At 35.7% G+C, this 20,387-nt stretch overlaps 1 protein-coding gene and 1 pseudogene across 4 annotated transcripts; both read right to left on the reverse strand.

Annotated features, from left to right (window-relative positions):
* Positions 1 to 2,901: 2,901 nt before the first annotated feature.
* On the reverse strand, positions 2,902 to 6,303 carry LOC113316975 (annotated as a pseudogene).
* A 7,033-nt stretch (positions 6,304 to 13,336) lies between these two features.
* LOC113317689 (DNA repair protein RAD51 homolog 3-like) lies at positions 13,337 to 17,012 on the reverse strand. 4 transcript variants are annotated; one of them, XR_003343846.1, is made up of 10 exons: positions 16,789 to 17,012; positions 16,605 to 16,703; positions 16,006 to 16,128; positions 15,814 to 15,847; positions 15,654 to 15,724; positions 15,328 to 15,554; positions 14,929 to 15,060; positions 14,371 to 14,477; positions 14,221 to 14,287; positions 13,839 to 13,912 (listed from the first exon to the last, which is right to left on the reverse strand). XR_003343846.1 is itself a non-coding variant. In XM_026565828.1 (9 exons), exons 1-9 carry the CDS (start codon positions 16,898 to 16,900, stop codon positions 13,737 to 13,739), a joined length of 1,041 nt encoding a protein of 346 aa, XP_026421613.1. In that variant the 5' UTR covers positions 16,901 to 17,011; the 3' UTR covers positions 13,337 to 13,736. The 4 variants fall into 4 exon arrangements, 1 of the variants encoding a protein (XP_026421613.1); XM_026565828.1 differs by lacking the exon at positions 14,371 to 14,477 and having other exon boundaries at positions 13,337 to 13,912; positions 16,789 to 17,011; XR_003343844.1 differs by having other exon boundaries at positions 14,371 to 15,060; positions 16,789 to 17,011.
* Positions 17,013 to 20,387: the final 3,375 nt, after the last annotated feature.

A 20,387-nucleotide genomic window follows, 5' to 3' on the forward strand; every position in this document is an offset into this window, starting at 1 on the left:
GTTCCAACCGTAGAAGATCATTTTACGTCCAGGTTTCTTTTAATTCCAACCGTAGAATCCGATTTTACGTCCAGTTTTCCTTTAATTCCAACCGTAGAAGTGATTTTACGTCCAGGTTTGGATTATTTCCAACCGTAAAAGTGATTTTACGTCCAGGTTTGCATTAATTCCAACCGTAGAATTTTATTTGCCCAGGTTTGAATTAGTTCCAACCGTAAAAGCTCATTTTACGTCCAGGTTCCTTTTAATTCCAACGGTAGAAATGATTTACGTCCAGGTTTGGAATATTTCCAACCGTAGAAGTGATTTTACGTCTAGATTTGGATTATTTCCAACCGTTGAAGTTTATTTTACGGCCAGTTTTTCTTCCCACAAAAACTTTGTCCCAGAATTCACCAAGTATACAACAAAATTCATTCATTTAATTTTTATCTAATTAAATTAAATTAAAATTAACAAAATTAGGGTTGTTTAGTCATTACAAAATTATTTGAGATAAGGGGTTTTTGATATTACTTATGGGTGACCCGTTTTTGTCCTATTAGGTGACGCCCCTCTAATGGAATGTGACGCCCCAATAATAGCCTTCAAACAAAAAGATTTACAGATTTTACGATGTACACTCAGAAATTACTTTTCAACTTCTGAAAGTTAAAAGTCAAAAATCAGTTGGGTAATATATTTTTAGAACGACTTCTAAAAACAGAAAAGTTAGTTGTTTGTGAAGCAAAATAGTTTTGCTTCTGACTTCTGCTTCTGGTATCCAAATACGCTAGGTTTACTGGAAATAAAACTTTTTTGCTTTTAGAAATTCGTTTCCAACTTAATTTTCATATTTTTGTTTGTGAAAGTTAATTTTTGTTTGTATAGCATTTTTATCATTCTACACAATATGAGCCTAGTGTTTGAGCGCGCCTGATAATGAATAAGAAGACCAGACACAATGATTTAACCAAATCCTTAACCCGGAATTAGAAGCAAAACCCGAAAGGGTTCACTTCCTTGCCCACGTTTTAAGCAAGGGTTGGTGGCATGAATAAGGCTTTAGGGTGGGACCCATAAGAAAAGCAGCACTGGCCTACGGCAGCAACAAAGTTGTTGGAAGTGGAACAACGACACCTCTCATTCGTTTCAATTTCACAACCAACTTTTTGCCTAATTATAAGTCTTAGTTTTCCATGAAGTCAAAAGTTTCAAAGGGCGTGTTTGGTATTTTGACTTTAAGCTAGATTTTGCCACCTGATCTTGTTAACTTGTTTGAATGTTAGTTTGTTTGGATGCTCATGCTCCTCCACACACCAAGTTTAGAGTCTACTGCAAAACACTATCTCTTCTCTGAAATTTGTTCATCCTTGGAGGTGCTATAGTTGAGTCGATGGCAATGAAATGGGATATTGGTGGAAGCTGGCAGTGGCTTATATGAAAGGAAAAGATGCAACATTAATTCAGACGGAAAATCTCATAGGAGCCTGAGGTTTAGACTATAAGCAACAGCTTAGATCAGAACCTTCAAAGTGAAATAAATCCTACAACTAAATCCAACACCTCCAGTTTCTCAAATTAAAAACCTTGAGATGTTGGTATGGTGGTCAGTCTGTGGGTCTGCTCCCAATAGTGAATCACTGTGCTTGGAATCCCATCAAGGCCATTTTTGCGGTTGCTACCTCCACATGGCCGTACGGATGAATAATCATTCTTCTTGGGTAACTAATGACAGCCACTACTAGCATTCGCTTAATTTAAAAGGAGATTGCAAAGGCATCACCAGCTTTCTGAATGGGAAACCATCTTAATAGTGGGCTACAGTGCATTTCCTACATAAACAACGATCAGGCTTTCCTTCGTGCATCAGAAAAACAACTCAGTGACAGTTTATTTCCGCAGGAAGGGATATGATACGAAAACGAATTAGATGGTTTTGCCACCCCCAACACTGCTTAGCCGCAAAGCATCATAGGGGCCAACCCAAGGCTGAGTCGCCCTTTACCCTGCAATTTTCCCCTCACAACCACAGGGATGCATCACAGACAAGAAAATACACACACACATACAGCTTGATTGAGATGACATATGACGCATCGTAAGCTGAAAGCTCTGCTGGTGAACTTGTAATAATATAAAATGTCTTCTTTTTTCTTTAGTGACAGCATGTGAAATAGCTTAGATCCGGTAGATTTAAAATGTGAGCAACACAACATTGAAGGGAATAAGAGGGGATATGCTAAATCTCTATGAAATAAAATCCTTCTTTATGTGTCCATTGTCGATAAACATTGTCGTCTGCGCATGGATAGGTATACTGCATTATGTTTGATCTAGTATGAGTAATTTATAGGAAGCTGTATAACATCAGATACGAATGAGAAGCAGAGATGCCAGAAGATATTCTAGATACTGATTTCTGAATTTATTGATTCAACACCCCCATAACTTTTTTATACACAAGCTTACGAAATAGAAGAAAGCAACAGCTTAAAAATCTGCAATTCAATATGGATAGACAAAAGGACATAAAACTCATCCACCACAGAGTAGTAATCCCTTAAATTGAATGGCTTGAGAAAAACCAACTTCAGATATAAGAAAGGGAGATGGATAAACTTTTAACCTTACCCTAGCTGAATGGCTTCAATTCAATACCCAATCCAATCCTCATCCCATCCCTTAAAAACTCAAACTGCTCACAGCTATAAGGACAAATGTTGCAAAAGATAAACTAATAAACAAGAAAAGTCAAGCTTAGTTTTCTTCCGGGGTGGATTAACCTGGTGTATTTTTTACAGTGCACAACAACAATAAAAAGGAAACCTTGGTGTAATACTAGAGAAGCATTACTTTCATTTGCTAAATGAAGAAAATGGAAACATAGAAGATGAAAGCCTGTAGAAATTGTGCATGAAATTGGTATAAAACAAATGGATCCTATAAGAGAAACTGTGAAAGACAATACATTATTTTGTTTCTCATGAATTTCAATAAGACAACTCGGATTCATCAGTTAATATGAAGATACAAACTACTGTAGATGAAACAAGGTGGCATTTTTTCTTCTTTTTTAATTATTATTATAATTCGTTCACGAGGCTGTTTTTCTGAACTCAAATTACTCTTAAAGACAAGCCTCTCTCCTCCTGTGTCACTTCTAAATTTGGAAGAGCAGAAATCCAAAAACCAAAATGACAAATAAGCTTCAGCTGAAAAAAGGACAAAGAAAACAATCTACATAACTGATTTAGCTGCTGCAATAACGGCCTCTGATGTGATGCCAAACTCTTTGTATATAATTGGTGCAGGCGCACTCGCTCCGAAACCGTCAACACCAATAGCCTTTCCTTTGCTTCCAATAATCTTGTGCCATCCGAAAGTTGAACCTGCCTCAATCCTAACCCTAGCAGTGACGGCAACTGGAAGAACAGACTCCTTGTATTCGTCGGTCTGCTCATAATATAATTCCCAGGAAACAAAAGAAACAACCCTGTCTTTCCTTCCTTCCTGAGCTCACCAGCGGCCTTTTCAGCAATTTCTAATTCTGAACCAGTAGCACACAAGATGACATCTGGTTTGTTACCTGTAGAGTTGTCTGATATTGTGTAACCTCCCTTGGCGACTCCTTCAATGGAGGTTCCTGGAAGGTTTGCAAGCTTTTGACGTGAAAGGGCAAGAATTGAGGGTCTCTTTCTGTTTTCTACTGCAACCTTGTATGACCCGGCAGTCTCGTTTCCGTCAGCGGGACGGAGCATAAGAATGTTAGGCATGGCTCTAAAGCTTGCCAAATGCTCGATGGGCTGATGAGTTGGACCATCCTCTCCAAGACCAATAGAATCGTGAGTCATGACGTAAATGACTCCAGCTTCAGATAAAGCTGAAATTCTCATGGCACCTCTCATGTAATCGGTGAAAACAAAGAAGGTAGCACAGTAGGGGACAAAACCAGGACTGTGAAGAGCAATTCCGTTACAGATGGCCCCCATAGCATGCTCTCTGACACCAAATCGAACATTTCTCTCTTCTGGAGTGGCCTTTTGGAAGTCTCCGAACATTTTCATCAAGGTCATGTTGGAGGAAGCAAGATCTGCACTACCACCAATAAGACCAGGGAGGACTGGAGCAAGTGCATTAAGGCACGTCTGGGATAGGTTTCTGGTGGCATCAGCTGGGATCTCTGGAGTGTAAGTCTATTGACACACGGGAAATTATCAAGACTTAAATCAGTTTATATCTTACAGTTTCTACCCACATGATAAACTTAGAATATATGCATGGTTATGAATATGTGCAAGAGTTTAATCACTACTTACAGGAAGAGCCTTCTCCCAACCAGCAGGGAATTCACCAGTCATGATGGACTTAAGTTCTGCAGCATCCTCTGAGTACTTCTTTTCGTACTCTGCAAATTTAGCTGTCCATTCAGCTTCCAGGGCGGCGCCTTCAGCAGTATGGCGGCTCCAATGGCTTTAAAACATGAGCAGTCCAGAGTTAGATAGCCAACTTTGATACTATTGACATATCTAAGAATAAAGCCTTCACCAATCTGATTATAGATTTTTCTTATATTTGTCAAAAAGAGAGAGTTACTATCTTTCTCACCTCTTAACATCCTCTGGCACATGGAAAGGCTCAAATGACCAGTCAAGGTTCTTCCTTGTAGCATCAACCTCTTTGGAACCCAATGCAGCACCGTGTACGGCGTATGAGTTTGCCTTGTTTGGAGAACCAAAACCAATGGTGGTAGTCACCTGAAAATACAACAAAATGACATTTAACAAAAGCAATCACTAAAAAAATGAAGTAAGAAAGAAATTTAAATGACATGCATCTCTAGGGTGTTTTATATTTATATACGAAGAAAGTAAACCTTGATCAGAGTGGGCTTGTCTGTGACAGCCTTTGCTTCCTTGATGGCAGCACGAATTTCATCGTAACCATTGTTACCATTCTTCACCCAAATTACGTGCCATCCTAGACCTTCAAAACGGGTATCTACACTCTCTGTGAAAGCAATCTCAGTGTCACCATCAATGGAGATGTGTTTATCATCGTAGAAAGCAATCAGCTTTCCAAGTCCCCAATGACCAGCTAGTGAACAAGCTTCATTTGCAATTCCCTCCATTTGACATCCATCTCCAAGAATACAGTACCTATTGGATTATCTTAATTTCAGTAATAGCAGTATCTAAACTCTTATCTAACTAAAAAGACTAAAGCATCAAAAACAAAATAATGGAAGAGTTCCTTACGTGTAATGATCAACAATCTCGCTATCGGGCTTGTTGAAACGAGCAGCCAAGTGCTTCTCGGCAAGTGCCAATCCAACAGCATTAGCAATACCTTGTCCAAGAGGACCTGCACAAGAAACCAAAATAAATTAGAAATTACTTCCAATTGCTCAACTTACTCAATTACAGAACCAAACGAAACCAAAGAGTTCAATGAATAGAAATAAACCTGTAGTGACTTGAGTCTCGAAGTTCTCAGGGTGGCCAGGGATTTTGCTTCCCCACTGACGGAAAGTCTTCAAATCTTCTGTCTACAAGAACAATTACAAGTTTACAACCACCAAATAACTTAGAAACTTGATAAATTTGAAACCAATTAAAAAGATTTAACTACCTACCCTTGAATTTGAGATTCAACATATTCCATTTCTTCACTGCTAATGTTAGTATCCAAATATTACTTATCTGGGTCATTAAAAAATTAGATGGATCCAATTTTACATAAAACCACAATCTTTAATCAATTAAACCTTAGATCTAATTAAGGGTTCCAAGCAACAAGCACTAAATTAACATAATTAAAGTCAAAATTGAAGAGAAATGGCTCACCGTAACACTGTCGTAACCAGCAAGATGAAGCAAAGCATACTGCAACATACAACCATGACCAACAGTAAGGGTTCTTAGGGTTATATCTCATAGTTTCATCGTACAAAATATTACCCATGGGTGCACAACCCATAGGTAAACCAGGATGACCTGAATTAGCTTTCTAAACAGCATCAATTGCTAGAAATCTAATAGTATTCACTGATTTATCAACTAATGCTGTATCTGTCTTTTCCAAAGTCTCAACAGCTGCAGCACGAACCACGAAAGATCTCGATAACGATGGTGTATTAACCCGATAGGATCTGGGCTTGTGATACTGTAAGTGATGAAGATGCTGCCATGATTGAGGCTATTATCGGAATAAAGGATTGATTTTTATTTTTTCCTTTCTCCTCTGTTCCTCTTCTTGTTGGGTTTTGGTGTTGATGAAGAAGAAGAGGGGACTGACTGAAGCAGAGCTCTCAACCAACCAACAAAAATCTCATTTTATCTTTGCCGTTATAAACGAGGAGAGAGGATCAGAGATGAGATCTGACCGTTGGTTTATGATGAGGGAGATCTGACCGTTGGTTTATGATGAGGGAGATCTGAGCCGGTCAGTAAGGGTAGGAATTTGATTGCCTTTCGTTTTTCTTGTTCTTGTTTTTCGTTTCTGATTTTTTTTTTCTGACTCAAAATTAGCTGAATGAGATGAGATTGGCTCATATTAGCAGCCTACAGTTAGCCGAGATGTTTTGACCATTTAACGGATTCTGGGGTCCATTACCCTTTAGGTGTTAGGTAGTTGGTTATCTATTGGGTAAGTGTTTGGTTTTTACTTTCTACGGGAGTTGGTACCTGGGGGTTGCAAATGTGTGCAGCAATGATAATATCCGGAGTTTAGAGGTATTACTACAGTAAAAAAAAATTTAACCGGTAAAAAATATGAGGCCGACGAGTTTTAAACTCAGATCGCTAATATCACTATCTAATAATTTTATAACTGTCCTACAATGATATCTATAAATGTGAAAGTCCTTCTACATTTAGAAAGTGCCAGTAATGAGCAATCTCTTGCACGAGGAATTCACATCTAGAAATAACATTATATGCAAGGTTTATATTCTTTTGAGGATAGCATCTAAATTCAAAACTAAGAGTGAACTAATAATAAAGCCGAGCCAAGTGAGCCGTGATCGTCATCGGCTACTGAGCCATATTATGTTGGTAGTAGAAATTTTGAGGGTTAGGTTCGGTCACAACGAGGTAGCTGACTGGTGTTGGATGGTGTTGGTAATGCTCATGATCTTAAAATACGAATATAGTTATTAATTGTTTAATAAGCAAAATAGTTTTATTCATTATTTATAGTGTTGTTTGGTGAGTTCAACTTTGACGATCTGTTGGGATATATGTTTTTAAAAACATTAATTAATTTTCAAATTTTTATTCTCTCAATTAAATGACTTTAAATGACCATTATTCTTTCCTTTAAAGAGTGAATTTATTTTGTTTTAATACCAAAAACAGTTTTTTATCGAGTGAGTTAATTAAGCTAATTAACATCCTAATAATGTCTTTCATTTACTCACATTTATCTCCTTGGCTTTTAAGCAAAAAAATCAGAATTTTTTTATGAAAAGGATTAGGAGAATTTTAGAAGACTTTTCTAATGAGTGAGTTTTCTAATTTGTTTCATGAGTTTAAAATCAAAAATGTCTTGTGAGAAAGAAAAACAAGCGTGTGATCATCCTTGGTTTTTCTAAAGAGTTCTGAGCAAGAATGAAGTGTAGAAGTTTCACATCCTCTCATCGTGCAAGAGTGATTGTGAAAGAGATACTGATCTCGGCTGTTTTATCCTGGAGACGACGCGCCATTGAAGAACTGCTTGCACAATCTTGGGCAGAGCCGCGAAACGTCTTAAAGAAAGCGACCTAGTCCGCGACTCAGTCATAACGTTAATTTTTCTTGTTTGATTTTATTTGTTGTGCAGGCATAATTCAGCAATGATTCCAACAATTTTAAGACGTTATATTCTGCCATGGATATCAAAAGAAAACAATTGCTCAAACGCGATAAGTATCATTGTTTAATTTGTTTTATAGAATTATATGAACGGTATAATTTTTCTTTAATGATTTAGCATGATGCTTGGAATTAGGTTATTTGGTACCTAAAGAATTTTTGATGGACTAGGAATATCATGGTTAAATATTTTACTTCATAATATTTAGCATAGAAAAAATACTTTTGATAACAAACAAATTGTTTTTTTTTAACATGTCGTAGAGTTTTATTTTTACCTCCTACATGGAGTTTAATTTGGTGTAGAAATTTTTACTAGAGATATTAGACATACCGAAGATTGTCCATGTTTAATTTCATAATCTTTGGACACCTAAAAGTATTTTTAAGGTATTTTACAAACTTCATAACGTTGCTGAAAATTTCTGACGAGCAGAAATTTAGTCTTGATTGAATTCGTTTGTCCCAATATTTTTGTAGCTATTTTGGACTTGTGTGACATGAATAATTTAGATGAATAACTTGTATTCAAAACCCATTTTGAAATTCTCCATTTGAACTTCTGGTTTAAGAGATGTGGTGGTTTGAAAATCGTTGTATATGTATGTCTAAAATATCAGATATGATACTTGAGTTTAGAGATTAGAGATGTATGAAATTACATTACAAATCATGTTTTGAATCTAGTATTTCATACTCTTGTTTTGGTAATGAAAAATAAGATTATTGTTAGAAATCAAACTAGCGCACCACATATGTTTGATAAAATGCTTGATAGAGAGTTATAAATATATGATGTTATAACTATATAATTTTGAATATTTATTTGACACTCAAGAGAAACTTTGAGTACTATATTTTATTTGACTTTCAAGTTATTATGTAAATGCATACCTTACTTATTTTCAGTTACATTGTGACAGGTGGAAATTCACTTACTTGAGAAATTTTTTATTTTCCAATGAAATAAAATTGCGGGAGATTAATCAATGAGTGGAGCAACATTTTTGTTGATTTATATGTTGGTGCGCAAGGAATGGACAATGGTTTATAACCAATTGAGCTTTAAAAGCAATTGAGGTATGTTTGATGAACTGTTTGTAGTTATTGCAGTGATCAAACAATGGCATTCTAAATTGATTAAGTTGATTGTTCAATCTTAGAATAAATTTTAGGGAAACAAAAAACTGAGAATTATTGTGCATGACAATAAACATGTCACTCATATAAGTTTTGAACTATGAGATGGAATTTTATACGAACCCAAAACCGAAATAATTAGAAACCTAGTCAAAACAAATGTGAATATCAACTCTCACCAAGAAATGAAGATAATATTGATTATGAGATTATTTGCTATTCTTGCATGGCATTGCAAGGATATCAAATGTTATTAACAACGCTTTTCAAGCTTAGTTAATGCGAACTATGGATACGGTGAGAGGTTGATATATATTGGTGTTTTACACCATATTTGTTTTGATAGGTTATGGTTCAAAAGTTGAACCTAATCGTTTTGAAAGAAAGTGGTGTTGAGATATGCTCACATCACTAGGACTTTCGGTATTGGTATAGCCTAAAAGTTTACTTTGGGTAGAACAATATTGTTAAAGATATATCTAGTTTCCAAGATGTTCAACTTGTTAATAACAAGATGTTCATATCTTGTTATAAACAAGAGTGAGATAAGAAATTTGTTGAATTTGATCATTGCGCTGCTACAAATGATAAGTTATGGATAAAATGTTTGAATATAATATTACAATTTTATCATAACATAAATTGAATTTTGAATATTTGAAATATTGAGATTTTGTCATGCTTTTTAAGAAATCAATGAGTTGGTGATGAATATGAGCATGTTATATTTTCTTATGAACTTAGTGAATTTTTGAGTAACATGTATGTAATCTTACCTAACTCATAAAAGCATGTACACTTTGAAATCTTACGCAACTTGCAATGTTTATTGGATGAAATAAAATATTTGAGAATTTTATAAAGATGCTTCGAGTAACTTGTCATGATATCAAATATGATTTTTGAGTAGTGAATATTAAGCAATGTTGCTTTCAAGAAAATTGTTTGAATTTTTCTCTATATTGTGCAAAACGTTTTGGGTTTAGATCATTGGTTTCTTAGTTTTTCACAATTTTTGGGATCTTTCGATATTGTTTTGAAATTCTTGTTTGAGTCAAAAATAGTGGGGGTTCCAAATCCTATACTTTAACACATTTGATTTAAATTAGAGGAACTAGAAAAATGAAGGTGACAAGTAATTCACTAAGAATGAACCTAGAAAAGCATATATAGTGAGACTAAATTTTAGTCATGAATATTTTGTTGCTTATAATTTGAAAGATATATAACTTCTTATAGAGAGTAACTTTGTTCTTCAAACTATTAAATCTTTGGCAAAAAGTTTTTATGAGCCTATTGTTTTTACACAAGCAAACATAAAATTGTTGACTCTTCCATTGATGTGACTAAATAACTTACATGCTTGTTTTGTTGATGTTGTTTCTACAATGTATGATTTGTTATAGTCATAAGTAGAAATATATACTTTTGAGTAAGTTAAAGATGAAAGTCTATGTAAACCAAGCATGGAAAACTGTGTAGTCTCTACAATAAAAGAAATCATATAAGTTAGATAAGTTATCATTTATATTCTAAAAAACAACTTTAAAACAATTTATAAAATAAAAATTGTCTTCTTGATTCATTCGAATGATTTCAGAATTGATGAAAGTGAAATGCACAATACTCTTTGTTTTGTATGCATAGGTGATTTGTTGAATTTTTATTCTAACTTATGGGATGAAAATGAAATTGAGAACATGCTTAATTTACTATTTGGCATGAAAGACTTGAACGAAGATGGTGTATATTTTTGAAATGATTTTTTTTCTTTCTTTGGATCAATTTTCATTTCAATGAAAATAAAATTTTTAAAAGAGACAGAAATATATATAGTCTGACTGTAAACAAGTTTTCACTCATTTGGTTTAGTGTTAATGCTTTTGAGATTGTGTGTGATTGTACTAGACATGAGTATGGTAGCTCAGTATGCTTCTTTGCTATGTGATTGACTATATATATATATATATAAGTATTTTTTAGTGGGGGTGTAATATATTGCTTCCATGGTGGGGGTTTTATATTCAGATTTGCCAATGCTTGTATGGAAAATTGGTAAAATATTGAGAAGGTTATGAGGTGTTTCAAACATATCTTAGCCTAGAAATACACTATCTAAATGGTTACCGCAATCCTTTAAGGATACTACGAAGCTGATTGGACATCCTTTCAGTTGAATCCTCTAAGGGATGGAGTGATTCGATCCTCTATAGTGGATAGAGGAACGGACATATTAATCCAATGTGATAGTACCGCGGCTATTGCAAGAATTGAGAACGTAATGACAACTACAAGAGTTGATGTTATGAGAATGGATTATATAGTGTTTGGAAAGAGCTTTCATTAGTCCTTTGACGAAAGGATTGATAAGAAGATGTGAATACATCTTGGGGATGAGGTTGATGCCCATTGAGATTGAGTCATCTATGATGGATACCCAACCTAGAAATAGGTTCAAAGGGACTAGACGAAGTTATAAATGATATGGATATGCGAGAATCATGCTTTTGAAGAATTCATCCCACAGCATGATATCCTGAAGCGAGTAAAAGGTTGAGTTTAATTTTAATTTTAAAATTTTAAACTCTTAACGATGTTTATATCTCTATTTAGAGTGGGGTACTTTCAGGAGTATTCTTGATAAACTCACCTATGTGAATGTGAAAGTGTGGCCGCTTTCTATGAGAATATGGGCAGTTCTCTAGATCATTCATTAAACTCGGATACAAGCACAGGGCCATAATGTGCTGGCTTTAGACTTTACACTAGTATAGTCGTGTGTGTTAACTAATTTTTTATCTCCTAAAATTCAAGACTTATGTTCACTGTATGGTCAGATTATAAGAGAGCCTATTAACACTACGTAAAGGTTCAAGTCGCGAGACACCTTTGCTTATGCACAACTCTGTATGTTCTTGCTCAATATTTTGAAAAAAATACAAGTGGGGGATTGTTGGGATATATGTTTTTAAAAACATTAATTAATTTCCAAATTTTTATTCTCTCAATTAAATGACTTTAAATGCGACCATTATTCTTTCCCTTAAAGAGTGAATTTATTTTGTTTTAATACCAAAAACAGTTTTTTATTGAGTGAGTTAATTAAGCTAATTAACATCCTAATAATGTCTTTCATTTACTCACATTTATCTCCTTGGCTTTTAAGCAAAAAAATCAGAATTTTTTTATGAAAAGGATTAGGAGAATTTTAGAAGACTTTTTTAATGAGTGAGTTTTCTAATTTGTTTCATGAGTTTAAAATCAAAATGAATGTCTTGTGAGAAAGAAAAACAAGCGTGTGATCATCCTTGGTTTTTCTAAATAGTTCTGAGCAAGAATGAAGTGTAAAAATTTCACATCCTCTCATCGTGCAAGAGTGATTGTGAAAAAGATACTGATCTCGGCTGTTTTATCTTGGGGACGACGCGCCATTGAAGAACTGCTTGGACAATCTTGGGCAGAGCCGCAAAACGTCTTAAAAAAAGCGACCTAGTCCGCGACTCAGCCATAACGTTAATTGTTTCTTGTTTGATTTTATTTGTTCTGCAGGCATAATTCAACAATGATTCCAATAAGATCACAATGTCATCACTTGAAAAATTGCAGAAAGCAGTAAAGGAGGTATGGTAGGTGTGAGGGGCCAAACTTTGTCTGCCTTTTCGAGCTTTGAAGGCGGCTCTACCGACTCAACTAGGTATCGACCAAGTTCACTAGGCCCCGAGTCCCGACTGCCTTTTCGGCAGCAACACTATAATATAATGCAAGTATGCAACTAAATTCGAATTCGACGAGGCAAACCACCTTTGGCGTTAAGTAAGGTCAGCATTGGCGAGAGAAAGATTCTGATCATTTAGACTTCTTTTCTCGAAGATTAAATAAGATTAAGATCATAATAGTCAAGACAAATATGATTTCTCAACGAAAAAAAAATGATTTTCTAATTAAAAAATTTATACTAGAATTTTTATGTGGCTAAGAATCTTAAATTTGGCCACGCATCATGCTAAACTTGTAAAATCTTTAAACCAAGACCACATGCTAATTTATCCTCTTTTCCTTCCTTGAGTTGGAGACTTGGAGTTGTTGGATTAAAAAGTACTGGAGTAGTTCTCTATAATGGGGCAGGCTAGTCAAGACTCAAGACTTCAAACTCAGAGGATGATTTTACTAGTTTCTAAGCAAACCAGCTTAACTGAGACGCCCCATTAGGAATCTAAACTGAACTATAAAGTTCAGATACCAATATACCACATAAAGCAATCTCTCAGATAGCTCTAAAAGCTACCAAGAGAGCGACAGAGATAGATTATCTGATTGACCTCTATTCACTCCACATTTTCTTTTTGATAATAGAAATTAATATCAGTGACAATAAACATTTGATTATGCTGATCAGAAGTATATGGACATGTCCACAACCGTACAACTAGGAGGGACATCTTTATCAAGCAAAATTGCCAATGACATCTTAAAGCATATTCTTTGCATATTTCTCACCTCTATGGACCAGGATGGACTTCAGCTTCGCCAAAATTACACACCAAGCTTTCAAGAGCATCATCGACCGACTACAGTTGAATTTGTGTATTCATCGATACCAACAAATTCTGCTGTTTCATCTCCTAATCTTTAATTTCTCAAAATTATGTGCCCCAAGATACAACTCGAAGGTTGCATAAACCAAAAATAGTTTAAAAAATTGGGGTCCCTATATACTGTAAATACTGGAAACATTGAAACAAAATAGAAAATCTGTACACTGGACTACATCATTCTAGTTCTTTTACAGTGTGAAGTAGAATCGCGTATCCCTTTACCTGTCACAGAATACGGAGCTGACGCTGACCGTAATGAGGGTGACTTGTCAATATATGCATACCGCTGGTTCCCGTTCCAGTACAAAATTACACGATTTGTGCAAGCATGTGACCAACTATCACCTGGAAAACACATTTAATTTTCAAGCCTAATGTGTTTACTTGGGGAAAAGACCTCATGCGAAACCCTTACAGAATTGTGCTGGGGCACATCGGCAGTTAAACGTTCTGATAATTTGTGCTTTTTTGAAAAAAAAAATAAAAAAAATGAGATGATTTGGTCTGTTGGGTTGAAAACTACAATGTGACTACAAGGTTACATCAATCCATGCAATATTGAAAATTTTTATTTGGAACTTCGAATGGAGGAAACTAAAAGAACAAGAGTAAAGGTGATAAATAGCCGAAAAGGAAAATGAAATTTGAATTACCTAGTGCAAGTGATAACTGAAATGAGCCTTCCACAACCTTATTTGTCACTTGGTTTAATAGTACCACCTAGAAGAAGGAAAATCTATCAGATAAATCAAATAAATATAGCCAAGAAAGTAGCTACAGTTGAGAGAAAGAGACACTAGTACCGCATTTCCCTAGTTCATGCTGGGAAATCCACGAATTAACATATCAACCAATAGAAATGAGGATGGAGGCGAATGACCAGGGAGTGTCAGTGACCACCCGTGATTCCCTGAATATAAACATACCACAAAAAGATATCTCCAAAAGAAATTAAGGTGCAAGAAAACGAGTGACCTTCGCTATCAAAAATGCTACTGTTACTTCTTTTTTTTCTTCTGGTTAGCTTATATGAGCATTGGACGTTTATAAATTACCATGAACAATGCATGTAGTAGAAACTCATGATACAGATTACGCAATGAGAAGGTTAATTGCATTTATTTTTTGTTCGAATACAGAAAGTAAGAAACAGATAAGGCAGAATAGATGAGTACGACTAGGAGTGTATACTAAAAAGTGGAATGCTTTCTAAACCTAATGCACTGGTTACAGAGGACAGTCTTGATGCCAGTTGGACGTTTGGAAGTTAGAGATATAGGAGTACGACTGAAATAAAGGAGTTGCATCATTGGAAAAATTAGTGTAAGAAAGTCCAAAAAGGAGATGATATGGATACTTACCGCCAAACCAAACTTTTTCGCAAGTTTCATCAACTTTAAAGCCATTGTACTGAGTACTCGTGTCCTTTGGGCCCAGTCATCAAAATCTTGGCGGAAGTGAAAAGTTACACTATCTATAATGACAATTTTAACCTGCAATAGATCAAGACAGTTAAAATATTAGCAACTAAAACTGTACATGTGACCACATAAAGCACATGTAGGGACATTGTTAACCAGGTCAAACCAGATCTGCTGAAACCTCATTAGTTCTCTATACTATGATATGGATGCAACCAGCAATGTGCAAGATTGAACCCTCGACCTCCCAAGGAAGGGTATAAGTCATACCAAATGATCTAGCAGGGTGGGTGTAGATTCTATTCATAATGCAGAAACAGGATTCTCTGCTTTACCTACATCATTATGTTCTTCGATGAACTTGTCTAAGTAGTTTATTGCGGCAATTTGCTCTGTGTAGCTGCATATCCGGAAGTAGAAAATGTTCTCCAGGAAACTGTTACACTGAATGGTTTTTTGGCAGACTCGAGCATCTTTCCGCTGAGGAACATGATTTTCCATAATGTTCGCAACACATGCTTCAGCAATTTGATAAACACGTTCCACCATGAAACTGCCTTCTGTATCTGGGTATCACACAAATACAATATTTGAAGTTAAAATATGAAAAAGGAGAGAAGCAAAAAAGAGATGCATGATGCTATCGATACCAAAATTTGAATCACCTATATAAACTGCCTTTCCTACGAGGCCACCATATTCAACTGGGATTTGAACATTAACAGCAAGCTGAATCCTGCATGACATAGTCTGGCACAGTTAACATGCTACAGAAACCCCAAAGTATGATATGGACTTAAATCAATAGCTGCGAGAACTCCATACCCTAGTTGTGTTTTGCCAATGCCCGGCACTCCACCTGAAAAACATTATGTCAAATACCAAAAGACAAGTTTACCTAGTTACTTTTTCACTACAAAGATCTGTATAATATCTCAAACATGCAAACGGGGAGGTAAAACTGAAATACTAGATTTTTAATAAATGCATTAACATTGACACATTGAAGTAACTAACCAATCTCAGTCACTTCTTTACAACTAATTCCTCCACCTAGAATGTTATCCAAATCTCCACAAGAGGTTGTAATCCGTCTCATCATATCCTCTTCATGCAGCATATCCCATGCACTCTGGGCACCTGCATAATATGAAAACCAATGAACCCCATTACAGAAATCGCATATTTGTTATTTATCCTCTTAAAGAGGAAACCATCAACCGAGTTTTTTCAAGTGAACACACTCATAAATTTGACAGCAAACAAACTTTTCTATCACAATGAGCAGAAAAACAGCCTGGCTCTCCAATTCTTAACTTCTAAACAACCACTGTACCTTGGTCCTTGGACTTGCAACCTAGGGAGGCAATGAGACATATATCAAATACTGCTGCATGTTCTAGGGTCGAATATATTCATCTAATGCAATCAGCGTGGTGCAATGCCATTAAACCACCTTCACTGCCTTTATGATTTAGCTCTATAATATTTATTCATCTTGCTATGACAATTTCATAACAGGGTTTGGTTCTTAATATACATATATACATGCTTCAATAGTTCAATTAGAACCGCAAAGTAGAAATATTAAAAAGTAGGAGAAAATGAGTAATTACCAGTACCGACAGAATGGGTTGAATTTGATTCGCCCATTTTACCATTTTTCAGTGCAATCTTCAGAATCTCAATAGCTTCTTCATGGGAAACATTCAAATCTGCTCCAAAATAACAGTTACAAGATTAAGTCCCAAATTTGAATTATAGAATTAAAATTAGGGTTTCAAGTAGAGAGGGTAGTACCATGAGCAAGTTGATGAGGAGATACCGAGGAGAGTGAGAGTCGAGTAGTGTATCCAGCAGAAATCAGCTTCCCTCGTTGTGTTGGTGAAAGAGGAAGACTGCTTACTTCCATTGTTTTTCTCTCTCTCGAGGGTTTCGCTGCTTCTTTCAATTTTCCCGCGTTTCAATTCAGCTACAAGAAATTTTCCTGGTTTATTTATGCGTAAATGATTTGCCGGTCCTATATCCGAGTAGAACAACCAAACATTTCTCGTGGCTGCTAAGGGGTGTCGGTTTACTGGGAGGATACGTTTTTTATTTATTTATAATACAACGAAACTCAGACGATACAAATGACCCTGCAGAGCTATTTCTAGCATCATGCAGCAGTCTTGTGTTGACGACATGTTCAATCCCATTTGAAGAGCTAATATAATGGAGAAGTTTTGCCAAGTCTGGACCTTTCTATCTAGTTAAAATTGTCTAAATAACTAGTGTAAAAACTAAGCTAGCTAATTTAGTTGTCATAGTGTTCTGATCCTTAGTGATTTTGATCAGCTTTTCCAGGATAAAAGAAACTGCTTTAAAAAATTTATCCTTCATTTGATGGTACCCCGGGTTGAATCTTCCTTGGACCTCAGCTTTATACTCCTCTAATATTTCTTTCAGAATTGCCTCATCTTCAGCTTGGAAGTCAATATTGGCTCTCTGCAACTCTTTTGCGCATCTCACAACTAGTTCAACTCCTCTTCTAGCTTTGTTGTCGGCTGAGCTGCAATCTTTGATTCTTCTTGCTCCCACATGGAGACCTGTATGAGACATGGTAATGAAAGCATAGTTAGTATGAGGGCTGGATTCAGCTTGCCCTTTCATGATGGTGGAACTCATGGAGCTTAAGATGATGGTAATGTCAAACTTCACCATATGATTATTAGTAATTCTGTTTACAGTTTCCTGGTCACAGCTCTTGTAAAATAAGTTGTTTAGGATGTGGTTTTGATTATGAATTGCTATACTATGGGAGCATAGTGATATCTGATTTTCACGACATTATTTTTTGCCAGAGGTTTGATTTTTTGGAATACTAGGTCACATCTAGCCTTCCAAAAAAACCCAGCATATGGTAGCAAAAATGGTTACCCAACTTCCAGATTGGTAATCCTGCATGAATCAGAGATTTAGCCAATCATTAAAGTTGGTAACATCACCGAAGCATTGGTGATGAGGATCAAGGAGATTTATCCAAACTTCAGATGCCAAAGGGTAAGACATTTAGCAATGGGTTGTGTCTTCTTTAGTACTCTTACATAGATTACAAAATGGGATCAACGTAGCTTAGAATACCAACTGAAAAAACGGGGGTATAACAACCACACCCAATAATTCGCTCGGCAATCTGTATGGGCTAAACTCCAATATAATTCCGAGAGCACCAACTTAAAAGCGATACTCAATCAAGATTATATCAAAAAGTTTTTATCTCTTTCTCAATACAATCAGCAAATGAAACAGATAGAAATCTGGGAGCCTGATTAATATGAGAAATAACTTGGATGGTACCAAAGACCAATGCCCAAGTGTCAATCAAGTTCTATCCAACAAACAAGGTCGTATTTATCAACTGATTGAACTTCACAAAACCTATGATATTTCAATTATATAAAAATATAATGCGGAAAAAAATAACACAGACACCAGAAATTTTATTACCGAGTAAACCACAAATGCAGAAAAACCCCGGGACCTAGTACAGATTTGAACACCACATTGTATTAAGCCGCTACAGACTCTAGACTACTACAAGTTAACTTCAGACTGGAATATAGTTGAGCCGTAACCAAGTCTCACACCGATTAAGGTACAGTCGCATTCCTTACACCTCTAGAACCACGCCGGATTCCGCGCACTTGATTCCCTTAGCTAATCTCACTCACAACTAAGAGTTGTTACGACCGAAAGTATGTCTATTCTTTATTCGGTTTTTGTTCCGTCATTTGATAAAATCAAGGTGAACATGAACCAACTAATAATCTGGTCTTATACTCCCGAAAAGCAGTCTAGAAATATAAGTCACCTCACAACAACCCAACTGATTAACATAAAAAGTTATTGCGGAATCACAAGAGTCTGAGATGAATAACTGTTGTGATTACTTTTTATATCTTACCCATCGGAGATAAATCTCGAGTAAATCTTAGAGAAGATGTTAGAGCATTGCTTGGTCGAACTCGCATGCGTTGCTATCTCAAGCATGTTTGTCAATGTTAGTGATCAAAACTATAAGTCTTGATTTCTAGTCTACTATAGCTAAGGTCTCGGACTAGGATAGAAAGTGTAGTTGATCTCGAGAACTCCATGGCAATCATCATACAAGACGAAGGACTACTCAAGGAACCGGTGGATCTTCATCGACTAAAAGGTATGTGGACATTTAAACTTATCTATCACTCAAAAGTCTATTTATCTCCTATCTTGAGACAAAAGTCGTTTTATTATATAGACTTAGATTATACACATTTGGTATTTCGAGCCGAGTTTACCTCGCCTATCTATTTCTCAAAATATATGTTGGTAAATCTTTCGCTTTAGCCAAGTTCATCTTTACCTAGTGACGAAAGTCATGTTATGTTTCAATCACTTTGGAAATTTCTCTGACGAAAAATGGTTTGTGAATAACACCTATATAACGTTCTCTGAGAATGTTTCAATGATTGAAATGAGAGTTTAGATTACATAACCATTGGAGGATAATAAGAATTGTTGTGGAAACACATATATGTATAAGTCCTTATTGCTTGAACGGAAGTTTGCGAACTTTGTTGATCAAGTGAACCGGAGAAGTGCGTGAGCTCAGTCCGCGAACTGGCGAAGTTCTCAAACCCGAGAATTTATGTTGGAGTTTTTGAACTCCATCCGGGAACTTAAGTCCGCGAACCCAGTCCGCGAACTTGAGTAGCTTATATATCTAATTGTGAACTTATCTTTATAAACTAAGGAATGCAATTGCAAACCGTGGATTTATAGTTCATGAACCGATTTGAATGAATCAAATCGTTTTTGCTTCAATTGTGTCTTGTGTAGTACATAGGATTTCCTTGAAATTGAACAACTCTCTAACTAGTTCATTTGAGTCATTTGAACTAGTTATGGTGAAGAAGAATATGGTTGATATGAAAGTAATCATATGGCTAACCTTTTGGTTAACTATTGTTGAACCAACTAATGTACAAGTTTGGGTACAGTTACACAAGCCTAGAAACGTGCATTTCATTTGTGTATAACAAGCTATCTTTTCGATCTAACGATTGAGAAATATTAGCTTGAATCTAAATCAGGTTTTCATCTAACGGTGAATATTGACTACTTTGTTACTAAGCTAACATTGATTGCAAACCCTGATTTGAAAGACTATATAAGGGAGAACTCTAGCAACTAAGAAACCTAATCCCCACACATTCTGTGTGATACTAGTTGTTCTAAGCTAGAGTCGATTCTCCTTTAACCTTTGGTTTATTCTTCTAAACCAGGTTAACGACTTAAAAACTTCATTGGGATTGTGAAGCCAGACCGATACTACTTTCTTGTAGTTGTGTGATCTGATCTTGCTGTTTATATCGTAC

This window comes from Papaver somniferum, chromosome 10 (genome assembly GCF_003573695.1).
Source record: "Papaver somniferum cultivar HN1 chromosome 10, ASM357369v1, whole genome shotgun sequence".
NCBI classification, from domain to species: Eukaryota; Viridiplantae; Streptophyta; class Magnoliopsida; order Ranunculales; family Papaveraceae; genus Papaver; species Papaver somniferum.